The sequence below is a fragment of the Macaca fascicularis genome, chromosome 7 (genome assembly GCF_037993035.2).
Source record: "Macaca fascicularis isolate 582-1 chromosome 7, T2T-MFA8v1.1".
In the NCBI taxonomy this organism is placed as follows: domain Eukaryota; kingdom Metazoa; phylum Chordata; class Mammalia; order Primates; family Cercopithecidae; genus Macaca; species Macaca fascicularis.
The window spans coordinates 25,327,974-25,353,140 of record NC_088381.1 but is presented as its reverse complement, the minus strand read 5'-3'; the positions used below and the strand labels follow the sequence as shown (position 1 = coordinate 25,353,140).

The following is a 25,167-nucleotide window of genomic DNA, read 5'->3' as shown; positions in this document are numbered from 1 at the left end:
GTGTGGCCCTTGCTCTTAAATACTTCATTGAAAAGTCAGGTATCTACCACTAAACACACAATCCTTTGGCTGTAGGCTTCTCAGAGAGGCCCAGAATGTTGCATATGTGTCACCAGGGAGGTTCATGGTTCTCCCTTGCTCTTGTGCGATCTGCCATGCTGATGGTTTTGCTTTATGGAGTCTTTTACTGCCTTGACATCATGAAAGCTCTCTCTCTGGAAAGGTGCTTTCTCTGCTCGAAACCCAAGGGAGTTCTACTTCAAAGATCAGGAGTAAGCTAATGTGAAAATTGATGCCTGTCAGATCCTTTAGGATTAAGATAAAACCTTTATTCTGGCATGGTGCAGGGAACGAAAGGATGTCTGAAATGTGAGAGTCTCAATTAGGAGCTTGTCCACCCCATATTTGCCAGAGTATTAAATGTTTTATTACTGCATGTGATCATTGATGTTGGACAAAACATTTCCACAGCATCAACTATCAGATTGGAAATATATTTTAATTAAAACAAATTATACTGTGAGTTAGTCATTTTAATTCCTATTAGTTGTTGATCATATTTATTTCTTCAGGAAGGAAAGTTTTACAGTTTTAGAGGGAGAGATGACTGAACTGTGTAAATAATGCAGTGGAGAATAGAGATGGATAACCATATTTAAGAACTCAAACTAAATTAGCAGGTACTTGCCATCTACAAGACAGTCACTTCCAAGGATACTTTTTTATTTCTTATGGAATTACACCAATGTAATATATTAATTTTATTATTTTTATATCATGAAGGATATATGAAGATTTATTCTTTCTGGTATAGGTATGATTACCACCTTCCTCTATCTTGTAAACAGAGTAGTGAACTAAGGCAGCATTTTATTTTATTTTATTTTATTTTATCTTTATTTATTTATTTTTTTGAGACAGAGTCTCACTCTGTGGCTCAGGCTGGAGTGCAATGGCGCAATCTCAGCTCACTGCAACCTCAGCCTCCTGGGTTCAAGCAATTCTTCTGCCTCGGCCTCCTGAGTAGCTGAGATTACAGGCACCCGCCACCATGCCCAGCTAATTTTTCTATTTTTAGTAGAAATGGGGTTTTGCCATGTTGGTCAGCCTGGTTTCAAACTCCTGACCTCAAGTGATCCGCCTCCTTTGGCCTCCCAAAGTGCTGGGATCACAGGCGTGAGCCACCATGCCAGGGCTAAGGCAGTATTTTAAGTTCTGTAAAAGCATGCCTTCTTATGATAGAAATTAAAATTCCATGCCATTCTTTAAAGTTATTTAAAATTCCAAACCAATCTTTAATAACATTACTAAACAAATTAAATTAATGGTAAGTATGAATCTCTTAAAAGTTACGCTCTCTGGCAGCCATACTTCCTTCCTCTCTCCTTTCGCTCATCCTGGAGGTTCTTAACCTAAGGATTTAATAGTCAGGAATGTATCACGCATGCCTTGTGGTATTGCAACCATGTTCTCCCCTGTACTGAAGCTCACTTGGAAATACCTCCATGTCCTATTTTATCTCATGCATATATTCTTAATTTATTCAACTCTTTATTTAATGACTACTTATTGAGGACTTCCCATGGGTCAGGCACTGTGCTAGGTGCTAGAGCTAGAGACACAACTGGCACTCTTATAGTTTGCAGTTTAGCCAGGAAGACACACCTTAAACAAATGCCTACAAGTATGATGAGTGCTTCAAAGCCCAAGATGCTATGGGAAGAAATAATGGGAAAACCTAACTTAATTTGGGGGGCTGTAGAGGCTCTCTCTAAGGAAGTGACAATCAAACCAAGGCCTGAAGGATGAGTGGGAATTATCCAGGCACAGAGAGGGAGGTAGGAAGCAAGTAGGAAAGGGACATAGGGAGAGAGGAAGAGAGAGCAGGGGAAAGAGAGAGAGAGAGAAAAAAAAAAGTAAATGGACACCAGAACTAAGCACGCCAAGACCAGTTCCCAGATCACTGGAACAGAGAGAGAGCTCAGGAGTAAAGAGAGAAGGATGAGTGTCGAACCTACAGCAGTGTCCTAAGGATCATCATAATGTTCAGTCCTGCCCAAACACCTCCCTTCCCAGCTTGTTTCCCTCCTCTCCATTAAATAGTCAGCATAGCCACATCCGTCCTGTCCTCAATAACCCAGCTTCTGAAGGGAACTCACAAATGAAAGTCTAGAAATGGACATTTCTAGAATTATGTTGAATGGGCTAAATCACAGTACTACCACAAGAAAAAGGGGACATGGCTTCCCTTCTTTTTTCCCCCAAGAGTTCTCAACTTGATTAATTAAAAAAAATTATTAAAACACCCATCTCCAAAAACATAAATTTATGAAGGAATTAATGGATATGAAAGTATTTCCACGTTTATTCAAGATTTTTCTTTTTGTAAGTGTAGTCTTGCCATATAATTTAATTTATCGTTTCAGATTATCTTAGTTTTTTTCTTCTTTATACCAACAAACAATATAACCCCTTATTCTTATTTGCATATATATTTCCCTAAGCCACTATGAGAAAATCCAAACACATTAACAAACTTCAATAAAAGTTTGTTTGGAGCCTGGGATATATTTTTATACAATTAATCCTAGCCATGATGGTTGACTCTTAGACAAGTGTACTATATTCTACTATTCTGGTTTGCCTATATTGAAGCTTAAATGTATATTTTGTAGTGACAGATAAAACAATAGAAAGTTCTATTGCATACTACTTTTCTTAATGGTGGCTCTAAGATAATGATTGTAACTGGGAACTTCAGAATCTTGAGGAGGTGAGATGGTGTTTGCAGTTAAGAGAAGTCCCTCACCTAGATACTTTGCTCCCCCGTAAATCACTGAATTACAACATCGTTTCCATAAAAAAGCCACTTCTGAGTTCCAGTGAGGAACCAGAATGCTCAGAGGCTATCTCTCCAAACCTTAACTAGTAAAACCATGGTGGGATAGAAGGACTCAATCCATGTCCCAGTGGCCATGACATGTAAGGTCTCCCTCCTACTATGGCAGGAGGGATTTTCCTACTACAGTGTCATTTTATCCCTAGGCACCTATAAATCAGGTAATCCTACCTTGAGACCTGTCTGTGATTACTTGGGCATGTTTTTTTGTTTGTTTGTTTTTTGTTTTCTTTTTAGACGGAATTCCCCTGTTGTCGCCCAGGCTGGAGTGCAATGGCTCCATCTCGGCTCACTGCAACCTCTGCCTCCCGGGTCCAAGCGATTCTCGTGCCTCAGCCTCCCGAGTAGCTGGGATTACAGGCATGCGCCACCATGCCCGGCTAATTTTGTGTTTTTAGTAGAGATGGGGTGTCTCCATGTTGGTCAGGTTGGTCTCGAACTCCCAACCTCAGGTGATCCGCCCGCCTTGGCCTCCCAAAGTGCTGGGATTACAGGCGTGACCCACTGCACTTGGCCTACTTGGGCATGTGTTTTTAAAGTAATCCGAAATTCTTTACCAATGAGTAATTTAAGAACAGTTGCCAGAATAGCAAATATGTAGTTTTTGTGGCTTTTCCCAGAGATTCATATATAGGCATTTGAGAGATACCTATAGAAAAATTTTCAGTAACCTCCCAAGAGATTCATTTATTCAAATATTGACTTCAAACGTGAATTCCAGTGTATTATAAATACTGCAGTAGCCTCTGGTTGTTGAAAGAGTTAATTCTGTGTATCACTAGACATAGAAAAGATCCTTGTCCTTCATACTTGTGGAAAAAATCCCTCATGGAAAACAATAATTAGCAAAATAGAATAATGTTTCCCTGACCTTCCAGTTAAAATTGAAATGTTGATATTTTTAATCAAAAAGACATTAAGTTCCCACAAACCCTAAGGGCTTACACTTTAAAATGTTGTTACTTACAGTGTATACACTTTGTATATATTTATTTTCCTCTACCTTTGTATATATTTAGGAAAGTTGGATAGGGTCTTGGAGTAACACTTGGCACAAAGAACTTTTGGAAAGCATACTAGCTGGCACGTGTGTCTAAGCCCTCGTGAACCATACACTTCAGCCTAGAATGATTTTAAATTTGGGTCTGGGGTGGGCTTTTTTTTTTTTTAAATTTAAGGCAACATTACCAACTTAAATATGATGGCACATATGAAAAAGAAACGGATGGCAGTTTCTTTCTTTTTTTTTCAGTACGCTATTGTGCACTTACAGGTGGCAGTTTTCAAGAGAGGCTGGACATAAACACTGATGCTTTTGGTGTCATCCTACGGGATGGTACAATTGATGTGGTTAGCTCAGGCTAACGCTTTGTGAGGGGCAGATGCGTTATCACCCTGTGCTATGGGTTGATCCAGAGTCTTCAAAACGTGATGGGGTTAAATATGCCAACAAAGGAAGATTGGATAGACATGCAGTCATTTGTCCAGTTAGCTGATAAACATTTTTCTTCTGAGCACGTGCTTCATCCCAAGCACTGAAGGTGCAGAAGATACACAGACTAGATGGGTTCTAGTCTTTCCTCAAGGACACGGGGAATTTGCAGTCTGAAGGGGAAGACAGAAGTAAACAGATTCTTGCAGTATATCATGAAGTGGCACCATTCCCGACCTTGGGGAGGGAAGGATTCAGGGGAAGGCTTCCTGAAAAAGATGGTTTCAGAGCAGAATCTTAAAGGACAAATAAGAATTAGGTAAAGAAAAGGAGGGGGAGGATATTGCAGTAAGAGATAAGCATCATGTATGGAGGCCCAGCATCAATGACTAAATAATAACTGAGCATCCGTGGGAACTATTTATCGAATACCTGCTATAAGGCAGGCACTATGCTCAGTGTCTCACCAACATTATTTCACTTAGTCCTCACAACAGTATTTTAAGCCAGGCACCCACACTTTACAGATATGAAAACTGAGTCTTAGGGAGGTTAATTAACTCATCCCAGACCACTCAGATAGTAAGAAATACCACAGGGATTTGAACTCAGGTCCATATGAAATTTAAAAGCTGACCTCTAGCCAGGCCCGGTAGCTCACACCTGTAATTGCAGTGACTCTGGAGGCTGAGGCGGGAGGATCACTTTAACCTAGGAGTTCGAGGCTGCAGTAAGCTGTGATTGCACCAATACACTGAAGCCTGGGTGACAGGGTGAGATGTTAACTTAAAAAAAAAAAAAAAAACTGACTTAGCCACTTTCAAGCACTTTAGATTTTATTTCACTTTCAGTAAATTTTTATGAACAGGCATTCCTACATAAATGGTTATTTAATAATGTATAAGTTGTATACACATGTGCTAATATATTAATATGCATATATCATAAAACACACAAATATAGGAAAATTTAAAGTTAGAGTAGATGATAAATGAACATTTTTTACAAAGACTTGCTAATTACAACAGCTGGATGCTATCATTAGATAATATCTCAAGGTCTAGTATGCATTTAGAGCATTTATTGAAAAAGAAAATAGATTTAATTGCTGATAATTTGAACATTTGAGGTGCCAAAGCTCTGATCTGATTAGATCATTCTTGTTTATAAGCTCATAATGCAGCTAAGGAGGAGCTTGTACTAAAAGAATTATCCTTAATCCTTCATTTCTTTGCAGTAATTTTTTAGCCGCTTTCCATTTGTAAAAGCAAGTTTAGTTTAAACTAGATAATATAAATTATAAATCCACTTAAGCAAATGGAAACTGTCTTATATGTGCAAAATGTACAAAACAAATGAGGCACCCTGTCAACTCCTCCCTTTGTAGAAACCTCACTCTTGTTTTAGGATACCCCACATACAGAGCATGGCACATTTCAAGATGACATGTCACAGCTGACAGACAAGGAGTAAAGGAGAAGCAGGTGGTAAGACTGCAGACTTCTGACTGGGCTTCTCCTGCTTGGTGTATTCTTAGTTTCCATCTTGGTGTATTCTTAGTTTCCATACTATGAGTTACAAGTATCATAGCATTATTCACCCTGATGTGAAATTCAGTATGTTGGTCCTTGGACCACACTGAAAAGGTTTAATGACTAAAGCAATAGAAGGACTAATGTTGTCTTTCATTATGGCAAAGGAATGTCACTAGTTCAGGTGCAGCCTCATGATGACCCTGAGCACAGCTGGCTAGCTATATGGCTGGCACATATTCTGTTTAACTAAATAATAGAATAGAACTTAAATAATAGAATGAATTACTCACATGATACGGACTTTGGAGGTTGTATTCATCTGGTCTTATGCTGCTAATAAAGACATACCCAAGACTGGGTAATTTATAAAGGAAAGAGGTTTAATGGACTCACAGTTCCACATGGCTGCAGAGGCCTCACAGTCATGGCAGAAGGCAAAGGAGAAGCAAAGGCACATCTTACATGGCAGCATGCAAAAGATCTTGTGCAGGAGAACTCCCATTTGTAAAACCATCAGATCTGAGACTCATTCAGTAGGAGGAGAAGAGTATAGGTAAAACTGCCCCCATGATTCAGTTATCTCCATCTGACCCTGCCCTTGACACATGAAGATTATTACAATTCAAGATGAGATTTGGGTGGGGACACAGCCAAACCATATTAGAGGTCTAGTGAAAACTGCTAGGAAAGCAGAGATCTAGTCTGGTCTGGAAGGTCAGGAAAGGCCTTCCTAAAGATAGAGATGTTTAAGTTAACATCTGAAGGATGACGGTGATGGAGAAAAGGAGAGAAGAACATGTTAATTAGAGGAGACAGCCTTTCGATGTGAGATCATACTGCAGGAAAGCCAGTGTGATCCCAGGCAGAGGCTGGGGAGGAGAGAGGAAGAAGGGTAGCTGGGTAGACACAGCAGGGCCTACAGCTTGTTAAAGAGCGTGGGAAGCAATTGAAGAGGTATATGAAACTTCTGAGAAATATGACCGGATTTGCAGTTTTCAAAAGATTATTTGAGCTACAATGTGTAGAATAGAATGGAAGGAGAGAGAACAGATTAATAGAGGAGGAGGAGATAACCTGAGGCTTGAGTTCTTTTCATTGAATAACAGAATTAAACATCAGCAATTGGTGCAAGGCTGAGGTTGGCAAGAGCAAACTTTGAGCATAGAAAGAAGCCAGACTTCCTACTCTTAAGAATTTTATTGTATTCATTCATTCACTTCTTATTTATAAATTAATTTAGTTCACAGGAAATAAGGATTTAAAATTAATCAGTTTTGAAAAGGAGTTTAATTATAGATATTCAAGTTCAATATGACATGTGTGTTTTCCTGATTCCTGGGCAACCCCTCTGAGCAGTGTTGAGTGTGGGTTTGTGCTGTTTGCTGAGACTATCAGCCGTCTTTCTTCCATGGCCAGTCAGTCCTCTTTAGATCTTCTTACTTGTCTTCTGTCTGCTGTTGATGTAATTGGTTGGCTGGGGGCTGGGTCCGAGAGGGGAAAGAAGCCCAGTGAGAGGGTGGCTTTCTCTCAGAGACTGGTGCTTCTTTTGATTTTCCAGGTCAAACCTAAAAGTTAATATTCAATCATTGTATAGGGTGGGGCATGGCCTTTAGGTTTCTATGAATTCTAGACTCAAACATGATTCTATTTACTATTTACAAAGCAAAAAACATAATGTATTGATCACTACTAATCACTACAGGTAATGTCCATCCAAGAGGGGTGCAGTCCCAGCGAGATACCTCATTATTGAAGCACACGTGCCGAGTAGATCTCTTTGATGACCCCTGCTACATTAATACACAGGCTCTTCAAAGTACACTTGGCTCTGCTGGAAATCAAAGCTCAGCCCAACCACTGGGGAGCCCTTGGCACTGCGGAAGTAAGTAGCTACTCACTGTCTGTATTCATTTCTTAGGGCTGTTGTAACAAATTACCACAAACAGAAATTTATTCTTTCTCAGTTCTGGAGGCCAGAAGTCCATAATCAAACTGTCAGCATGGTTGGTTCCTTCCGGGACCTCTGGAGGAGAATCCATTTTATGCATCTCTCCTAGCTTCTGGTGGCTACTGGCAATTCATGATGTTCCTTGGCTTGTAGACATATCACTCTAATCTCTGCAACTGTCTTCATATTGACTGCCCCTGTGTCTCTATTTCTTCATCTCCCTTTTCTTCCTGTTACAGGACAACAGTCACTGGATTTAGGAGGAGATGAAATGATTGGATGAGATGAGACTAATCTCATCTCAAGATTGTTAATTTAATTACATCTGTAAAGACCCTTTTGCCAAATTAGGTCGTGTTCACAGGTACTAGGGATTAGGATTTGAATTTATCTTCTTTTTTTTTTTTTTTTTTTTTTTTGAGGTAGGGTCTGACTCTGTCACCCAGGCTGGGGTACAATGGCATGATCACAGGTCACTGCAACCTCTGCCTCCTGAGCTCAAGCGATCCTCTCATCTCAACCTCTGGAGCAGCTGGGACTACAGGCACACAACACCATGCCCAGCTAATTTTTGTATTTTTTGTAAAGACAGGGTGGTATCATGTTTGCCCAGGCTGGTCTCAAACTCCTGGGCCCAAGCCATCTGCCTGCCTCAGCCTCTCAAAGCATTTGGATTACAGGCACCACCATGCCCGGCCTTGAATTTATCTTTTTGAGGGTTACTGTTTAACTAATTGTACTATCTCGCATTTCAAGGAGGCTGTTTTCTTGGTCTCATTTTCAGGTGTTGAATTATCTTTCTTTACCTCTATCCTTCACCACAGTTAATATTGATTAGAGCTTTGTGGAGTTGTTTAGGGTTTCAAGGTTTGGAAATGTTGATTTTTGAATAATCCTTTCAAATACTTTAAATTTACTTCCAACTTTTGATTTCTGCTGTGTACTTTTGCTGAAAGAAGGGCTGTCAAGGCCAGGAGATAATTTTGAATTTGTTTATTTGCATGAATCACAGTGGCTACTGTTTCTGTTAGGGATAGCATTAATTTTATTCATTTCAAAACCCCTTAATAAGTCATCTATAAAGCACTAAAATAAGTTGGCTTCTTTCTTCACCCATGTACTGTGGGTAAAACACAATAAGACAAACATCTTTCCTGTCAAATTACTATCGGGGTAAATGCATAAACAGGAACATAAGTAAAAATAAAACAAGCCAAAAGTCTATAATCAATGGAAAAAATAAACAAACAAAAAATGCTTTTCATAAAATATTGAAGCTTTGTTGTGTTCAGAGATTGGCATGCTGTCAAATTTGGTTTGAACCAGTCACTGAGAAGATCCTTTTAATAGTCCAGGAGATTTCTCCAGAACTCCCAAAGACAGCTTTCCAGCTAGTGTGGCTGCAATGCAAGACAAAATTGAAAAGATTTTGTTGAGCCTGGACCTCAGCAGACCGTCTTAACTGTCTAGATGAAGAACCAGGGGTCCTCATTGTCAGCCAGGTGACAAGTGGTCCCTCTTTATGCTGACTTTCTAAGATCACTCCTGACACCCTATCCAACCAAGCTGGAGTCTCTGGAAGCAGATGCTAAGATGAAGCTTGGCAGGAGGGTCTGTAACATGATCAATATCAGGAAGCAATGGAGAGGAAGTAGGATTGGCCGGAATGGGAGATGGGACTACAACGCAGGACTGACAAAGCCTCGGCCAACACCAAAAAGCCCATGTGGTCTGTCAGAGTTGTCCTACATTGGGCCCAAATGGCTGGCCCTATATAGCCCCATTTATCTCAGTCTTGGGATGTGGGCCACACCAGGAAGGTCAAACCCTGGCAGCTGAGGCAGAGCCAGAAGGGCTGGTTAGCTGCAGGCTGACTGCTGACACCTGGGGCAATGGTGCTTCCTTGAAGGGAGATTTGGGTAGTGCATCTCCGTGGCTACCACAGAGGACATCTTATGTGGCGGGTGATGAGATGTGAAACAAATTTAGATTTTTGCTGTTAAGCTTACTCATCTGTGCAATGGGCAATGTCCTATGTGGATAGGTAATGTTTGTTACAACTTTTTGGAAAAAAACCCTGTCTGGACGTTAGATTTTATAAGAGTATATTCTTGATACTTTTCATTTCATGGACTTTTCAGAGCCACACATATTATCAGAGAACTTATTTAGTGGGTGGCCCAAATTACGTGATTTGGAATATTCTTTGATTCACAACTCCAGTTCCTTTATAATTTAGTCTCCAAAGTTAAAATTATTCATAATCCAAGCAAAGGAACTTTGCCTTTTGTCATAGGCCATTCAATAATATGAAATGGCAAAATTAATACATAACAAAATTCCTGTCATTCATTGAAAATAAATAAAGTCTGCCTTGTCCAAAATTGTAATGTCAAAATGTATTTTCTCTGACTCTAGCCTTTTTTCCCCCACCTTTCTCCCTTTCCCTGCTTTGGTGGCAACATATTGAATAATTTAGGCCTTTGGTACGCTCTCCCTCTTTATTTCCTGTTAGGATTTAATGTACCATAGCCCTTCTGGGCTCCTTGCTGCCCTCTTGAGATTAAATTCAACATTGCTCCCTCCAAAACAAATCCACTCCAAAACCTTAAATTATGTTGATTTAAGAACATTTAATAAAGAGATGGAGTGAGGCTTCATGGCTTACCTGGTTAAAGCGCCTGTCTAGTAATAAAGAGATGGAGTGGGGATAGCTTTATACATACTTTTTAATAAAATGTCTTAACTTCACCTTTAACCTTCCCCCATAATGGATCCTTCTGTTTTCTTCCTTCCTCCCTTGAAAATCCTCTTTAGCTTCTTTAGACATATTTAGCCTCCCTTAGCCGGAAAAAAAAGCTTTTGATAATTCAGTATAACCAAACCAAACAAAAACACATCCAGAGTTACTAAATATCTCTCAGGCATGCTCATAGGGCTCCTCAGTTCATCCTGTCACACTATGAACAGAAAAAAGGTTCCGACACAGTCTCACCAAACATGGCACAAAGATACCATGAGTTCCGGTACTAGTTTTTATTTTGATTTATTGTTAGTTTCTGTCTCAGTTGCCATAACAAATACCGCCCCCACCCCCCCACCCCCACCAAATGCTGTAGTGTAAAAAGGGCTGACATTTATTTATTTCACCTAAAAGCTCAAAGATTGGTGCCACGGGATTGGTAGGGGAGCTTTGTCATTCTCAACATCTGGCTTCCATCTCTGGTCCAAAGTGGCTGCTTGGGCCCTCATCATCACATTTGCATGCAGCTAGTGGGAAAGGAGAAAAGCAAGAGGAGCACATATATATTTCTTTAAAGGACATGACCAGAAGAGGCAGACATCATTTCTTTTTACCCGCCATTGGCAGACCATAGACATGTGGCCACACCTAGCTGCAAGGAAGGCTAGAAAAATTACTCTAGCTGGGTGCCTAGCTAAACTTAGGAGTTCTGTGATGTAATGAAAGGGAGGATAGATATTGGTAGATGACTAACTGTCTCTGCCACAGTACACCTATCTGCCACTCAAATATTCGTGAGCTTTTCTTTTCACGTAAAACATATTTGCCCTCTCCCCAAGGAAGACATTGCAAGTACTTATACAATTACAGCATCTAAAATTAGATGAAGATCCTTATTATCTGCCAAGTTGTCTGCCACCCTCCATACCCCAAATTAATGGGGGAATAGGAATAAGATAATAGCAGTAGAAACTCACATTCTCAAAAGGGAGGAATGCAACAGCATGGGACAGCAGCCACTGGTCCACAGCGATGACCAAATCTGGCCAGGCTAGAGTTCTGAAGACTGAGCTGGAAGTGGAGAAAGCGATTTGCTTGGGTACTGGTTCAGCTTTATGAGAGGACTTTTGGTGTCCACTGTCATCTGTGGACCCAGACCATGCCATCTGGGTTGTTCCTGCCATTATTCTCCACGTGTACACTTAAAGTAGATATTGGAGAATGTGCCTTTCTCGGGGGCTTTGCCACTTTTACAGCCTATTTCCCACTGTGGTCATGAGAGATTCGAGTTTGCTTCAGGGGCCAGAAGCCGTGGACAAGAAGGGATTGTGATTTATTTGGCAATGTAGTTTCCTTGAAAACTTAGCAGCATTCCATTTTATTAGCTTAGAGGCAGTTCTGTATGAAGATTTCCACAATATTTCTCTGTTGTCTTTTTATTGCCCAAAACATCCATAGTGATATCCATTCTCTCTTTCCTGTTATTGGTAATTTTCTCCTTTTTACTTGATCAGTCCTCTTTCAGGTTTATTAATTTTATGGATCTTTCCAGTGTGCCCAGGTTTGGGTTTAATTTTCTCTGTTGTTTTTTGTTTTCTATTTCATTGATTTCCATTTTATCTTTATTATGTTTTCATTCTACTTGCTTTGGATTAAATTTTCGTTTTTTTATCCAACATCTATTTTTTAAAATATTGGCTTCATTGTTTTATTTTCACAATAAAATATTTATTCCCCTTGACCTTTATAGATTATGTGAAGTTGGAGATCTAACTTAATTTTATCCATGTTTGTCAATTTTCCAAACACTATTGATTGAGTAGTCTCCTCTTTTCCCTGATGCTACTTTCTATTATATCAAACTCTTCGTATATATGTGAATTTATTTCTGGGATCTTTATTATGTTTTTTCTATTAGGCCCCTTGCCTTTTCTCAACCAGCATCTTAATTACTATATACTAATTGCTACGCCCTAGTAACGTGTCTAACAGACATTTAATTCTTTCTTTACATTACAAATAATTTTTCTCTGGGTACTATCTGAACCTCTCTCTCATTTATGCTTAACATTTCATGTTAACATCTTTTTCTACCAAATTTTCAGATACTTTGTGTAAATGAACATATTTTTCCTCTCAATGCAAATACATTTTTATTTTAGAGTTTTCATACACCCAATAATCCATACTAATAAACAGTGTAGTCAATTATCATTATTCACAGATTCCATATTCGAGAATTAGATTACTTGCTAAAATTTAGTTGTAACTCCGAAATCAATACTCATAGTCCTTTTGTGTCATGTGTGGCCATGCACGGAGCAACAAAAGTTTTCAGTCACCCAATATGCACATTCTCAGCTGATGTCAAACAAGACAACGTTCCACTTTCTTGTTTCAGCTCTCAGTTATAATAATCCCCTTGTACACCTCCTTATTTTACTCTCTATTTTAGAAATTTGTCTATATAAGCACACGATCTTCACTATTTTAAATTGCTCTATAGTATTGTATGAGTGCATCATGATTTACGTAATCAGTACCTTATTGAAGGACATACCAATTTTTCCAGTGCTTTGCTAAAATAATAATTAGTACTATAAAAATTGTTTTACAGGTGCTTTTTAAAAATGGGATTCACCAGTGTGCCATCTTTACAGTTCATATTGGTTTCTTTAAATGTCTCATCCTTTCTTTCTCATTGAGATTACTTTCAATTATTTAATCCAGATTTTGCATGTTTTTCTCTTCCTTAAACCATATTTTCCCTTTTAGAGGTTTTGCCCGTTAGATCCATTTGGATGTGGATAGCCATATCTATACTGTGCTTTCTTTAAGGTCTGATTGTGAAAAATATGTCTTTAAGTGCCAATGGGAACTCCAAGATGATATGATTTACTTTCTTTCATAATTCCTATCACTTTTTTATGGTTTCAGTTAAATCTAGATTGGCCTTCCTTATTGCTTCCTTAACCTTCACTACTCCTTCTGAGAAAATATGATTATATCAATTCAACAATTTATTAAATATTATGCATAAATTATATATAAATAACCATATTTAGATTATAAGTATTATTGTCAATGTCAACTTATGCATTAGAAAAGGAGCAAGATAATGGATAATGTACCACAGTGTTAAGAGCAGTTTTATTTAGTGATGAGACCATAGGTAATTAATTTTATTTGTTTTTCTCTTTGCTAGATTTTAAAAAGCTAGTATGTGTAACTTTTAAAATTAAACAAAGTAAACAAATTGTCATCTATTCTGGCAGAATCAGATTTTCCGCAAATGTTTGGATGATTGAAATCTCCCAGTGGAGTACCTTGTCCTTCTGCTCATTTGGGAAACTGTTAGGAAAACATTGTCCATTTCCTCTGGTTGGCCCATGATCCGTTGCCTCTTTTCAAGATGATATAATGTCTGTTTTTCTATTGTTTTGTCTTTGTCCAAAAGCTCTTCACCATAATCTCAGAATAAACCAAAGCCATCACGCATTAAGATGTGTATACCCACACACAATGTGTGCATGCATTCCTCCCACACTCACACGCTTTTTCACACACACAAACACACATATAGCGACTCATTAGAAGTTATCCATTGTGCCTGAAAGCAGGCAGCACTAAGGCCAGTTACAAGTATTATTCATCAAATCTGCATACATTTTGTCAGGCTATTTCTGGCAACAATAGAAAGATTTGATTGTAGAAGAGAATGTTTCCAGCCATTAGATTTAGATGAATGATACTTTTTAAAAGATCTGTTTGTGAATACTGCATTATAGCTGTGTGCAGAAAGAAGCCCTCAAGTAGGGACAAAACTGTAATGTATTGATAGAATTGAATTACGACTACAGGACACTGGTTGCCTACACCAGTGACTTCATGGGATGATCATGTGTAAATTGTAGTCATACAAACTCATAGTCAAGAGAATTTCTCATTTGCAAGACCCTTACCTAAGGACATATAAACACTTCTTTGAGTTTATGAAGATAAAGACTGGTTTCTATTTAAAAGACTCTTTGCGTTTAAAAACAAAACAAAACAAAACAAAATCTAGTTTCTATGATTATTTTCCTGGTAAATTTGCCTTATTAAACACGCAAGTTTCAGACATAAGAACCTGGTTTCAGACATAAGAGTTTTACGTTATTACTTTTGGAGATGCTGAAGGCTGACCCAAATAAGGGATCTTTGTGGATACTACTGAAGTAAAGTGGCTAGATTCTACTAAAAGAAAGATTTTCACATCCAAGGCAAGGGCCTTAGAGTTTAGTAATTAAGAATCTAGGCTTTGGAGTCAGATGACCTTGTTTCAAATTTCAGATCTACAACTATTAGCAGTGTAAATTTAAGTCCCTGAACCTTCCTTTTTGTTTGTTTGAGGCACGGTCTCACTGTCGCCCAGGATGGAGTGCAGTGGTGCGATCTTGGCTCATTGCAACCTCTGCCTCCCTGGTTCAAGCGATTCTCTTGCCTCGGCCCCCCAGGTAGCTGGGACTACAGGCATGTGCCACTATGCCTGGCTTTTTTTTTTTTTTTTTTTTTTTTTGTATTTTTTTGTATTTTTTGTAGAGACCGGGTTTCACCATGTTTCCCAGGCTGGTCTCGAACTCCTGAGCTGAGGTAATCCACCTGCCTCGGCCTCACAAAGTGCTGGGATAACAGGCATGAGCCATCCTGTCCGGCCACCCTTTCTAAAGATTCATTTCCTTGCCTGTCTAATTGTGAGAGTTAAACAACATAATGTATGTAAAGCATTTAGCAGTTTCTATCATACTTGATAAATGAGAACTACGCAGTAACTATTACCACTATTATGAGTGTGGATAGTACTATAAACTGCTAATTGGAGGTCCCTTCCCATCCCCAGTGCTCTCAACTCTGGACAACACTTAGTAGGCAGTGCCTTGGGGAGCTGCCTTGGGTTATTCCTCCCTGATGATTTGTCTTCTTTTACCTCATCAACTCTCTTTGTCCAGGCAGGTGAATGATACAAACAACAAAGTGGTCCTTCAGTAGGAATGCTGTGAGGTTTAGCAAAGTTTTGAAGTTTTGGGTCAGAAGAATGACTAGACACACATTAGTAATTCAGTTTTAAAAAGGGGGGACAAGAGCTAAATGCTAAAAAGTGGGGATGGTCTAAAGTTATTATAGCTATTTTCAAAGCGTTTGGAAACGTTGTAGAAATTATTTGTAACCCAGGTACAGCATAAGCTTTTTTCTCTTTAACATGCAACCCCTGGGACATAAAGAGCCTCTCTCTGCAGTTATAAAAGCAGTTCTCGTGGGTCTGTTCCATTTCCCATCTGAAAGAAAAACTCCTGCACCTGGGCAAGGCTTCCCTGGTAACAGAAGCCAAAGGCAATGTTTGGATCTACCATTAAATTAAAGCCTGTTGGGAGTTCTGAAAACAAAAATCTCATTTCTTCCCCAAGCAGTATTATTTAAGCAATGCCTGGCACACAGTAGGACCTCAGGTTATATTTGCTGAGTGAATAAATGAATGAATGGATGGATGAAGCGGTAACTCGATGATGTCTCTCTTTGTGTTCTGACTTCAGAGGCACCAGAAACTGTTCAGCCGGGTGCCACAGCCCAGCCTGCCAGCTCACATTCTTTGCCACACATTAAGCAGCAGCTGTGGAGTGAAGAATGCTATCATGGCAAGCTGAGCAGGAAGGCGGCAGAGAGCCTCTTGGTAAAGGATGGGGACTTTTTGGTTCGAGAGAGTGCAACCTCCCCCGGCCAATATGTGCTGAGTGGACTACAGGGAGGCCAAGCAAAACATCTTCTTCTGGTGGATCCTGAAGGCAAGGTATCATTGACTTCTCATTAGAGGTTTCACAGGATGTTGTTCTATTAAGCATAACCTGAATCATTTCCAAAACCTGGTATTGAATAGTGCTCAAGGCTAAGTGTTTGCTTTTTCTGGAACCTTCCAGTTGGAGCAGGACATGCTAACTAGAGGGTAGTGGAGGGGTTAGAGTAGGAGGCCACCCTGGAGTATCAAGCAGAGGACAGACTCTTTCTGCCCTTTTCAGTTCAATTCAATGAATTAAATGAATACCTGCTATATTGAAGTAAAGGAATTTGCAACTGACTGTTGTTCAGTATCACATACATAGTCCTTGCTCTCAGAGTGCTGATAATTTCATAAAACAGGTGCTTAAATAATTATAATGTAAAGCTGAATGAGATAAGAACTGTTCAACCAAAGCATTATGGTGTTTCTCAGAACAGAGAGATCGTTCTGGTTGAGGCAAACTGAGAAGGCTCCTTATAGGGTCCATCATGTAAAGCAAACCTTGAAAGAAGGCAAGATTTCAAAAGAGGGACATTTGGAGTATAGGGAGGGAACCATAGGTGCAGACAGAGTCATAGAATGGTATTAACCCAAGAGAAGATGAATGACAGTAGCAAAGGATGCCTGTAGACAGAAAATTATCCTGGGAAAGGTACATTAGAGCCATCCATATGGGGCAGAAATGCCTAATTTGCCAGGCAGTGGGGAGGCATTGGCAGTTTTGAGACAAATGATGCAATCAAAGCCCATGTGAGTGGTGACATCAGCAAGATGGCAGAATAGGAAGTCCCAGCCCTCATTCCCCCAACAGAAACAAAGAATTAACAAACCTATATCGACCAAAATACCTTTATGAGAGCCACAGAATTCACTTCAAAAGTTGTAGTACCTCAGGTGAGCATAGAGCTGAAAACAGTCATGTTGAAACAGGTAAGAAGAACAATTTCACTTTATCTGCATCAACTCCTTCCCCACATCAGCATAGCTCAGTGTCAGGAAGGAATTCCATGTCTCATGACCTCTCCCTTGGGGAAATGGGGGAAAGAGAAGAGTAGAGCTTGCATGCCATGTTCTGGCTTTTCAGTGGGTTGCCTGAGGGACTGCTTTCTGTCTCATTTCACATAGAGTGCTCATGGTACTGCCATATTTTGGATGCCAGGAGCCACTGAGAACAAAGAAGAGCACAGGGTAGCTTGCTGCAGCTGGCACTCCTCACTAGAAATAGGAGAAAGTACACAACTTGAAGGTTCTCCTTCAGAAGGGAGGGAGGGGAGTGAAGTATGTCCAGAATTCCAACTTTTTGGAGGGATGCCTGATGAACCAGTTATCTGTCCTGCCGCTTGGGGCACTGAAAGGAAGCTGGCATACCTTGGATGCCTGTGACCACGGAGAACAGGGAAAGTGGGGTGGCTTGCTGCTATAGAACCAGAGAACTTGCAGTGCCACAGACATCAGAAGGAGCAAGAGGTTACAAGTTCCTGAAAAACTGGCAAACTTCTGTAATTGAAAAATTGAACACACAGGCCCAGAAAAGTCACATCCTCCCACAGAAGATTTTAGAGACCCCCAGGACCTCTATTTGGGCTGGTTGGTGTGATTCTTCCCTTGTATGATGCCAGTTTGTAAGGAAAAAGAGAGGTGGCCCAAACAAACAAACAAAATAAATCTATAGAAACAGATCCTAAAGAAACAGAGGCATATGAATTAACTGACAAAGAATTCAAAATAAGTGTGGTAAAGATGCTGTATGAGCTCAATAATACCATCCATGAACAAAGTCAGAATATCAACAGAGGGAAAGAAAATATAAAAAAGAGGCAGACAGAAATTTTGGACCTGAAGAATACAATAACTGAACTGAAAAACTCACTAGAGGGGTTCAACAGCAGACTTGATTAAGCAGAAGAAAAAAAGCAAACTCAAAGAGAAGTCATTGGAAATTCTTCAGAAAAAGGAACAACAACAACAACAGCAAAATTTTAAAAAGTGAAGAAAGCCTAAGGGATTTATGATATACTATCAAGCAGACCAATTTATGCATTATTGGATTTCAAAAAGGAGAAGAGAGTGAAGGAGAAGAAGGAGAGGAAAAGGGGGCAGAAAGCTTATTTAAAGAAATAACGTCTGAAATCTTCCCAAGTAAGGGATGAAAATGAACATCAGATTCAAGAAGACCAATGGACTCCAACTATGAGGAACCCAAAGACATTCACATCATGACACATTACAATCAAATTGTCAAAAACAGAGAATTTTGAAAGCAGCAAGAGACTCATTATGTACCAGAGAGCCTCCATAAGACTATCAGCACATTTATCATAACCCCCATAAGACTATCAGTGGGTTCAATGTATTCAAAATGCTAAAAGAAAAAGGACTGCTAACCAAGACTACTCATCCTTTCTTTTTTTTTTTTTTTTTTCCTTCTTTTGAGACCAGTTTCACTCTTGTCACCCAGGCTGGAGTGCAATGGCGCCATCTTGGTTCACTGCAACCTCTGCCTCCCAGGTTCAAGCGATTCTCCTGCCTCAGCCTCCCAAGTAGCTGGGATTACAGGTGCCCGCCGCCACACCTGGCTAATTTTTTGTATTTTGAGTAGAGACGGGGTTTTGTCATGTTGGCCAGGCTGGTCTTGAACTCCAGACCTCAGGTTATCCACCTGCCTCAGCCTCCCAAAGTGCTGGGATTATAGGCATGAGCCACCATGCCTGGCCAAAACCATCCTTTAAAAATAAAGGAGAAATACAGACTTTCTGAGATAAACAAAAGATGAGGAGTTTGTTACTACTAGATCTGCCTTACAAGAAATGCTAAAGTCCTTCAAGTTGAAACAAAAGGATACTAAACAGTAACATGAAAGTATATGAAAGTACAAAGCTTGCTGGTAAAGGTAAATATATAGAAAAATACAGAATACTGTAATATTGTAATGGCAGTGTGTAAATAATTCTGGTTATAGAAGTTAAAAGACAAAAGTATGAAAAATAAGTTGTGTATCACTTAACAATTGGGAAATATTATGAGAAATACATTTCTAGATGGTTTTTTCATTGTGCAAACAGTTTTGAATATATGTACACAAACCTAGATAGTATAGCCTACTAACACATAGGCTATATGGTATAGCCTTTTGCTTGTAGGTTGCAAACCTGTACAGCATGTTAGTGTACTGAATACTGTAGACAATTGTAACACAATGGTAAATATTTGTGTATGTAAACATAGAAAAGGTGCAGTGAAATAGGATATAAAAGATTTGAAATGTCACACCTATATAGAACATTTACTGTGAATGAAGCTTGCAGGACTGGAAATTGCTCCAGGTGAGCCAGTGAGTGAGTGGTGAGCGAATGTAGAGACCTAGGACATTACTGCACACTACTGCACACTTTATAAATACTATACACTTAGACCACACTAAGTTTATTTTTTAAAATTTTCTTTCTTCAATAATAAATTAACTTGAGTTTACTGTAATTTTTTTACTTTGTAAACATGTAAACATTTAAATTACTTTAAACCTTTGATTTTTTTGTAATAACACTTAGCTTAAAATATAGGTTATACGGCTGTACAAAAATATTTTTCTTTATATCCTTATTCTATATGGTTTTCCCTATTTTAAATTTTTTTATTTATATTTTTTCTTTTAAACTTTTTTGTTGTTAAAAATATAGACAGAAACACAGACATTAGGCTAGCGCTAGACAGGGGCAGGATCATCAATATCACTGTCTTCTATCTCCACATTTTATTCCACAGTCTTCAAGGGGCAATAACTTGCATGGAGTTGTCATCTCCTATGATAACAATGCCTTATTCTTGAATATCTCCTAAAGGACCTGCCTGAGTCTCTTGAGAAAGTGTCACTGTTTTCAGAAATATGACCATGGCAGTTTGCTTGTTTTGTTTCTTTTTTCATCATAGATTTGCTCGTATGCAGATAATGCATCATGAGCATTCTTTTCTATTAATGGAAACCTTTTGGTGTTGGGGGTCCATGTTTTTAGTCTTTTCAAGAAACTTGTTAAGGTCTGAAAAAGCTTCTGCTAAACTCTTTATTGTTAATTTTTGAGGGGATTCTTCTTCTTTTTATTTGCCTGCACTTTCCTTTCCTTTTGCCTCCTCTTCAGCTATGCCTTCCTGTTTCAGTTCCAACAACTCATTAGTCAATTCTTTAGGACAATTGCCATTAGGCAACAGGAATTTTTCAGCTTCATTATAATCTTATGGGATCACCATTGTATATGCAGTCTGTTGTTAACCAAAATGTTATTATGCAGCAATAACTATATAACTATAAAATACATTAATGAATACACGAACTTTAAAAACGTAATTGGTGACATCAATAACATAAAATTGTGTGTGGAGAAATAACAGTGTAGAGTATTTGTATGTGATTTAAGTTAAGTTATTATCAGTTTAAAATAGATTGTTATAGCTACGTTTTATGTCAGCCCCATGGTAACCACACAGAAAATACTTCTAGAAGATACACAAAACAAAATGATAAAGGAATTAAAGCCTACTCACTATGAAAAATCAATGAAACACAAAGGAACACAGCAAGAAAGGAAAAACAGGACCAAAAAGAGCTTTAATTCAGAAAACAATTAATAGAATGGTAATAATTCTTCTCTAGTATTAACTACTTTAAATGTAAATATATTAAATTCTGTAATCAAAAAGCATAGAGTGACTGAATTGATTTAAAAAAAAAAAAACAACCAGATCCAACTACATGCTATCTATAAGAAACTCACTTTATTTTATTTTATTTATTTATTTTTTTTGAGATGGAGTCTTGCTGTATAGCCCAGGCTGGAGTGCAGTGGCACAATCTCAGCTCACTACAACCTCCGCCTCCTGGGTTCAAGTGATTCTCCTGCCTCAGCCTCCCGAGTAGCTGGGACAAGAGGGGTTTGCCACCATGCCCAGCTAATTTATGTATTTTTAATGGAGACGAGGTTTCACCATGTCTGCTAGTCTGGTCTCAAACTCCTGACCTCAGGTGATCCACCTGCCTTGGCCTCCCAAAGTGTTGGGATTATAGGCATGAGCCACCACGCCTGGCAAGGACTCAGTTTAGATTTAAGGACACACGTAGGTTGAAAGTGAAAGTTTAGAAAAAGATATTTCATGAAAATGATAACCAAAAGAGGGCAGGAATGGTCATACTTATATCAAACAAAATAAACTTTAAGTCAAAATGTCAAAAGAGACCAAGAAGGACATGATATAATGTTAAAAGGATCAATTCTTCAGGAAGATATAATAATTATAAATATATATACACATCAATGTACCCAAGTATATGAAGCAAACATTGACAGAACTAAAGGGGGAAATAGATAGCAAAACATTAATAGTAGGGAGATTAAACACCCCACTTTCCATAATGGATAGACCACCAGACAGATCAATGAAGAAAAAAAGAACTTGAACAACACTATAGATCTAACATACATATACAGAACATTCCATCCAACAGCAACAGAATACATATTCTTCTTAAGTACACACAAAACATTCTCCAGAATAGATCATGTTAGATAACAAGACAAATCTTGACAAATTTAAGAGGCTGACATCATGCCGAATATCAGTGGAATGAAACTAGAGGCAGAAGGAAAAGTGGTATTTCCACAGGCAATAAAAGGGACCCTGGAGAAGTGGCATTACATTAAACTAAAAAGCTTCTGCACAGCAAAGAAAACAGTCAGCTTAGTGAAAAGGCAACCTACAGAATGAGAGAAACTATTTGCAAACAATGTATCTGATAAGGAGTTAATATCCAAAATATGTAAGGAACGCCTACAACTCGATAGCAAAAAAATAAAAGCAACCAATTAAAACATAGGCAAAGGACTTGAATGAATAGAGATTTCTCCAAAAAGACCAAAAAATGACCAACGGGTATATGAAAACATGCTCAACATCATTAATCATCAGGAAAATGCAAATCAAAACCACAGTGAGATAATACCTCACACTTGTTAAGATGGCCATTATTTTAAAAAAAGAGGAAGAAGATAACAGGTGTTTGCAAGGATGTGAAGAATTGGAGCCCCCGTGCACTATTGGTGGGTGTGTAAAATTGTGCAGCCTCAATGGAACACAGTTTGGAGGTTTCTCAAAAAATTAAAAATAAAACTACCATATGATCTAGCAACCTCACTTCTGGGTAATTATACAAAATAACCGAAAGCAGGATCTTGAAAAGATATTTGCACTCCCATGTTTATTGCAGCATTATTCACAATAGTCAAGAGGTGAAAACAAAGATCCACCAAAGAACTAATGGATAAAGAAAATATAGTATATCCATACAGTGGAACACTATAGAACAACCATAGAAAAGAAGGCAATCCTGTCCCATGCTATTATGTTCTCAAGGAAATGGGTAGTTGCTGTTTGATGGGTAAAAGTTTCAGTCATTCATGCAAGATGAAAAAGTTCCAGAGATCTGCTGTATAACATTGTACTTAACAGTTAACAAGACTGTACTGTACACTTAAAAATCTGTTAAGTGTACAGTCTTGTTAACTGTTATATAACATATATATTGGCCAGTCACGGTGGCTCACACCTGTAATCCCAGCACTTTGGGAGGCCGAGGCAGGAGGATCACGAGGTCTGGAGATTGAGACCATCCTGGCTAACACGGTGAAACCCCATCTCTACTAAAAATACAAAAAAGTAGCTGGGCGAGGTGGCGGGCATCTGTAGTCCCAGCTACTCGGGAGGCTGAGGCAGGAGAATGGCGTGAACCCGGGAGGCGGAGCTTGCGGTGAGCCAAGATGGTGCCACTGCACTCCAGCCTCCTGGGCAACAGAGCAAGACTCGTCTCAAAAATAAATAAATAAATAAAATGAATCCTTGACTAATTGAATTATATTATAAATACATATACATATATATCTGTTAAATACATGTATAACAGATCTCATGTTATATGTTTCTTACCACAAGGAAAAAATCTTGTGTGGGTGAAGTTACAAACACAAGTGTTTGCAGGGCTAGGCCAGTACTGTAAGTGAATAAAGCTGGGCAGGGGATAGAGCGAGCATAAGGTACAGTAAAAAAAGGCACATATCCTGTGTAAGGGGGCAGTCACCACTCAGCTCCAATCAATTGCTGTCATGCAGAGCAGAGGCCCAGTGCGACCAGATTTTATTTTTTTCAAATAAGTCATAAAACCAGAGTTTTATAGGAACTCTCCCTATTTTTAATTCAAAATGGTTCAAACTCTCTGTGCATAACCCTCCCTCCTCCATCCTAGCCCCTAGCAAACTAAAGCGTATGGGGCATTCGGTCATAGTGGCCTGTTTACATAGGTCAGAGTGGCCTGTTTACAATCTCTGTACTTGAAAGATTAATTTGACACTTGTATACAGGATTGATTAAAGAGAACGGGAAAGACCAGGGACAGAGAAAGTAATTAGAGGCTTCTAGGTAAAAAGTAATGAAAGCCTGAGGCAAAATGGAGGCAGAAGAAATACAAAGAAGAAGGCAGAGTAACGTGGCATTAAGAACATAGAATGGCAGGATTGGTCAGCTGATCTGGTATGGGATGGGAATGAGATGAAAACCTCTTTGAGGTTTGGAGCCATTGGAGAGCAAATTGGTGCCATTGTGTCCTTTCCTGTAAATCCTTGAATGTGTATTTCCTAAGAACAGAGATATTCTCTTCCACAGTCATGGTACAAAGATCAAAATCAGGAAACCTAACATTTATACAATACTATTATCTAAGTCATAGTCCATATTCAAATTGTGTTAATTATTCCAGTAATTACGCATGATTTTAATATGACAAAAACCAACATCTGGACAGAACTCCAAGAATCCCTTGTAGGAGAACTAGCAGAAATACATAACAAGGTGCTGCCTTGTTGCATATCTTCCCTTTCCTGGATGGTTACTAGCCACCCTCCAAACAGGAGCACATATATAACCAGGCCACCAAACTGGTGGAACCACAATGGACAGTAATGTACGTCTTCTGTCTATGCATAGGGTACTAGGAAGGGAATTCCATAGAAGGCATGCCATAAGAAAATTGAATTTCTTTGGCATACAGACAGTAAGTTCCATGCAACAAATATCTGTGAATCAGCTACTATGAAGTCTGTGGGAAGGAGACATGAATGTCTATTAGAAAGGTCTGAGGAGGCTTCTTGGAGAAGACAGGAATGCTGAGCCTCCAAAGAGAGGCAGGAGGTAGGACTTCTCCAGAAAGGCCTGCTTCCGACAGGGACAAGGTGATATGGAAGCACTGTGGTTAACAGAAGATAATTACAATCCTGGAATTCATGCTTGTATGCAAACCAGTTAAATAGTCATAGAGATAGTAACACAGAATATACCAAGCGATAATACTGCAAAGAGGCTGATTGCAAATTTGGATTGGGTGACAAGTGCCTACCATTTTCCTAACCTATTGGAATGGTCGCTTTACAATGGTAATGAGGAATGAGGAAATCGTTGACCAGGGAATACAGAGTCAACTATTTAAAAGCACCTTTTCTCCTAGCCCTTTGGGAGGCCAAGGTGGGCATTTGAGCTCAGGAGTTTGAGACTAACCTGGGCAACATGGTGAAACGCCACCTCTACTAAAATACAAAAAAATTAGCCAGGCATGGTGGCACGTGCCTGTAGTCCCAGTTACTCGGGCTGAGGCACTAGAATTGCTTGAACCCAGGAGGCGGAGGTTACAGTGAGTCGAGATCGTGCCACTACAGTGCAGCCTGGGCGACAGAGTGAGACTGTCTCCACAAAAAAAAAAAGAAAAA

At 39.1% G+C, this 25,167-nt stretch overlaps 1 protein-coding gene across 3 annotated transcripts in view; it reads left to right on the top strand.

Moving 5' to 3' along the window:
- The window catches only part of SHC4 (SHC adaptor protein 4), a 141,783-nt gene that overhangs the window by 114,074 nt on the left and 2,542 nt on the right, over positions 1–25,167 (top strand). For all 3 annotated transcript variants that reach the window (XM_005559499.5, XM_073995769.1, XM_073995768.1), the window contains 2 exons: positions 7,569–7,748; positions 16,128–16,381. In XM_005559499.5, coding sequence (XP_005559556.3) covers positions 7,569–7,748; positions 16,128–16,381 — 434 coding nt within the window. The remainder of the gene's footprint in view (positions 1–7,568; positions 7,749–16,127; positions 16,382–25,167) is intronic.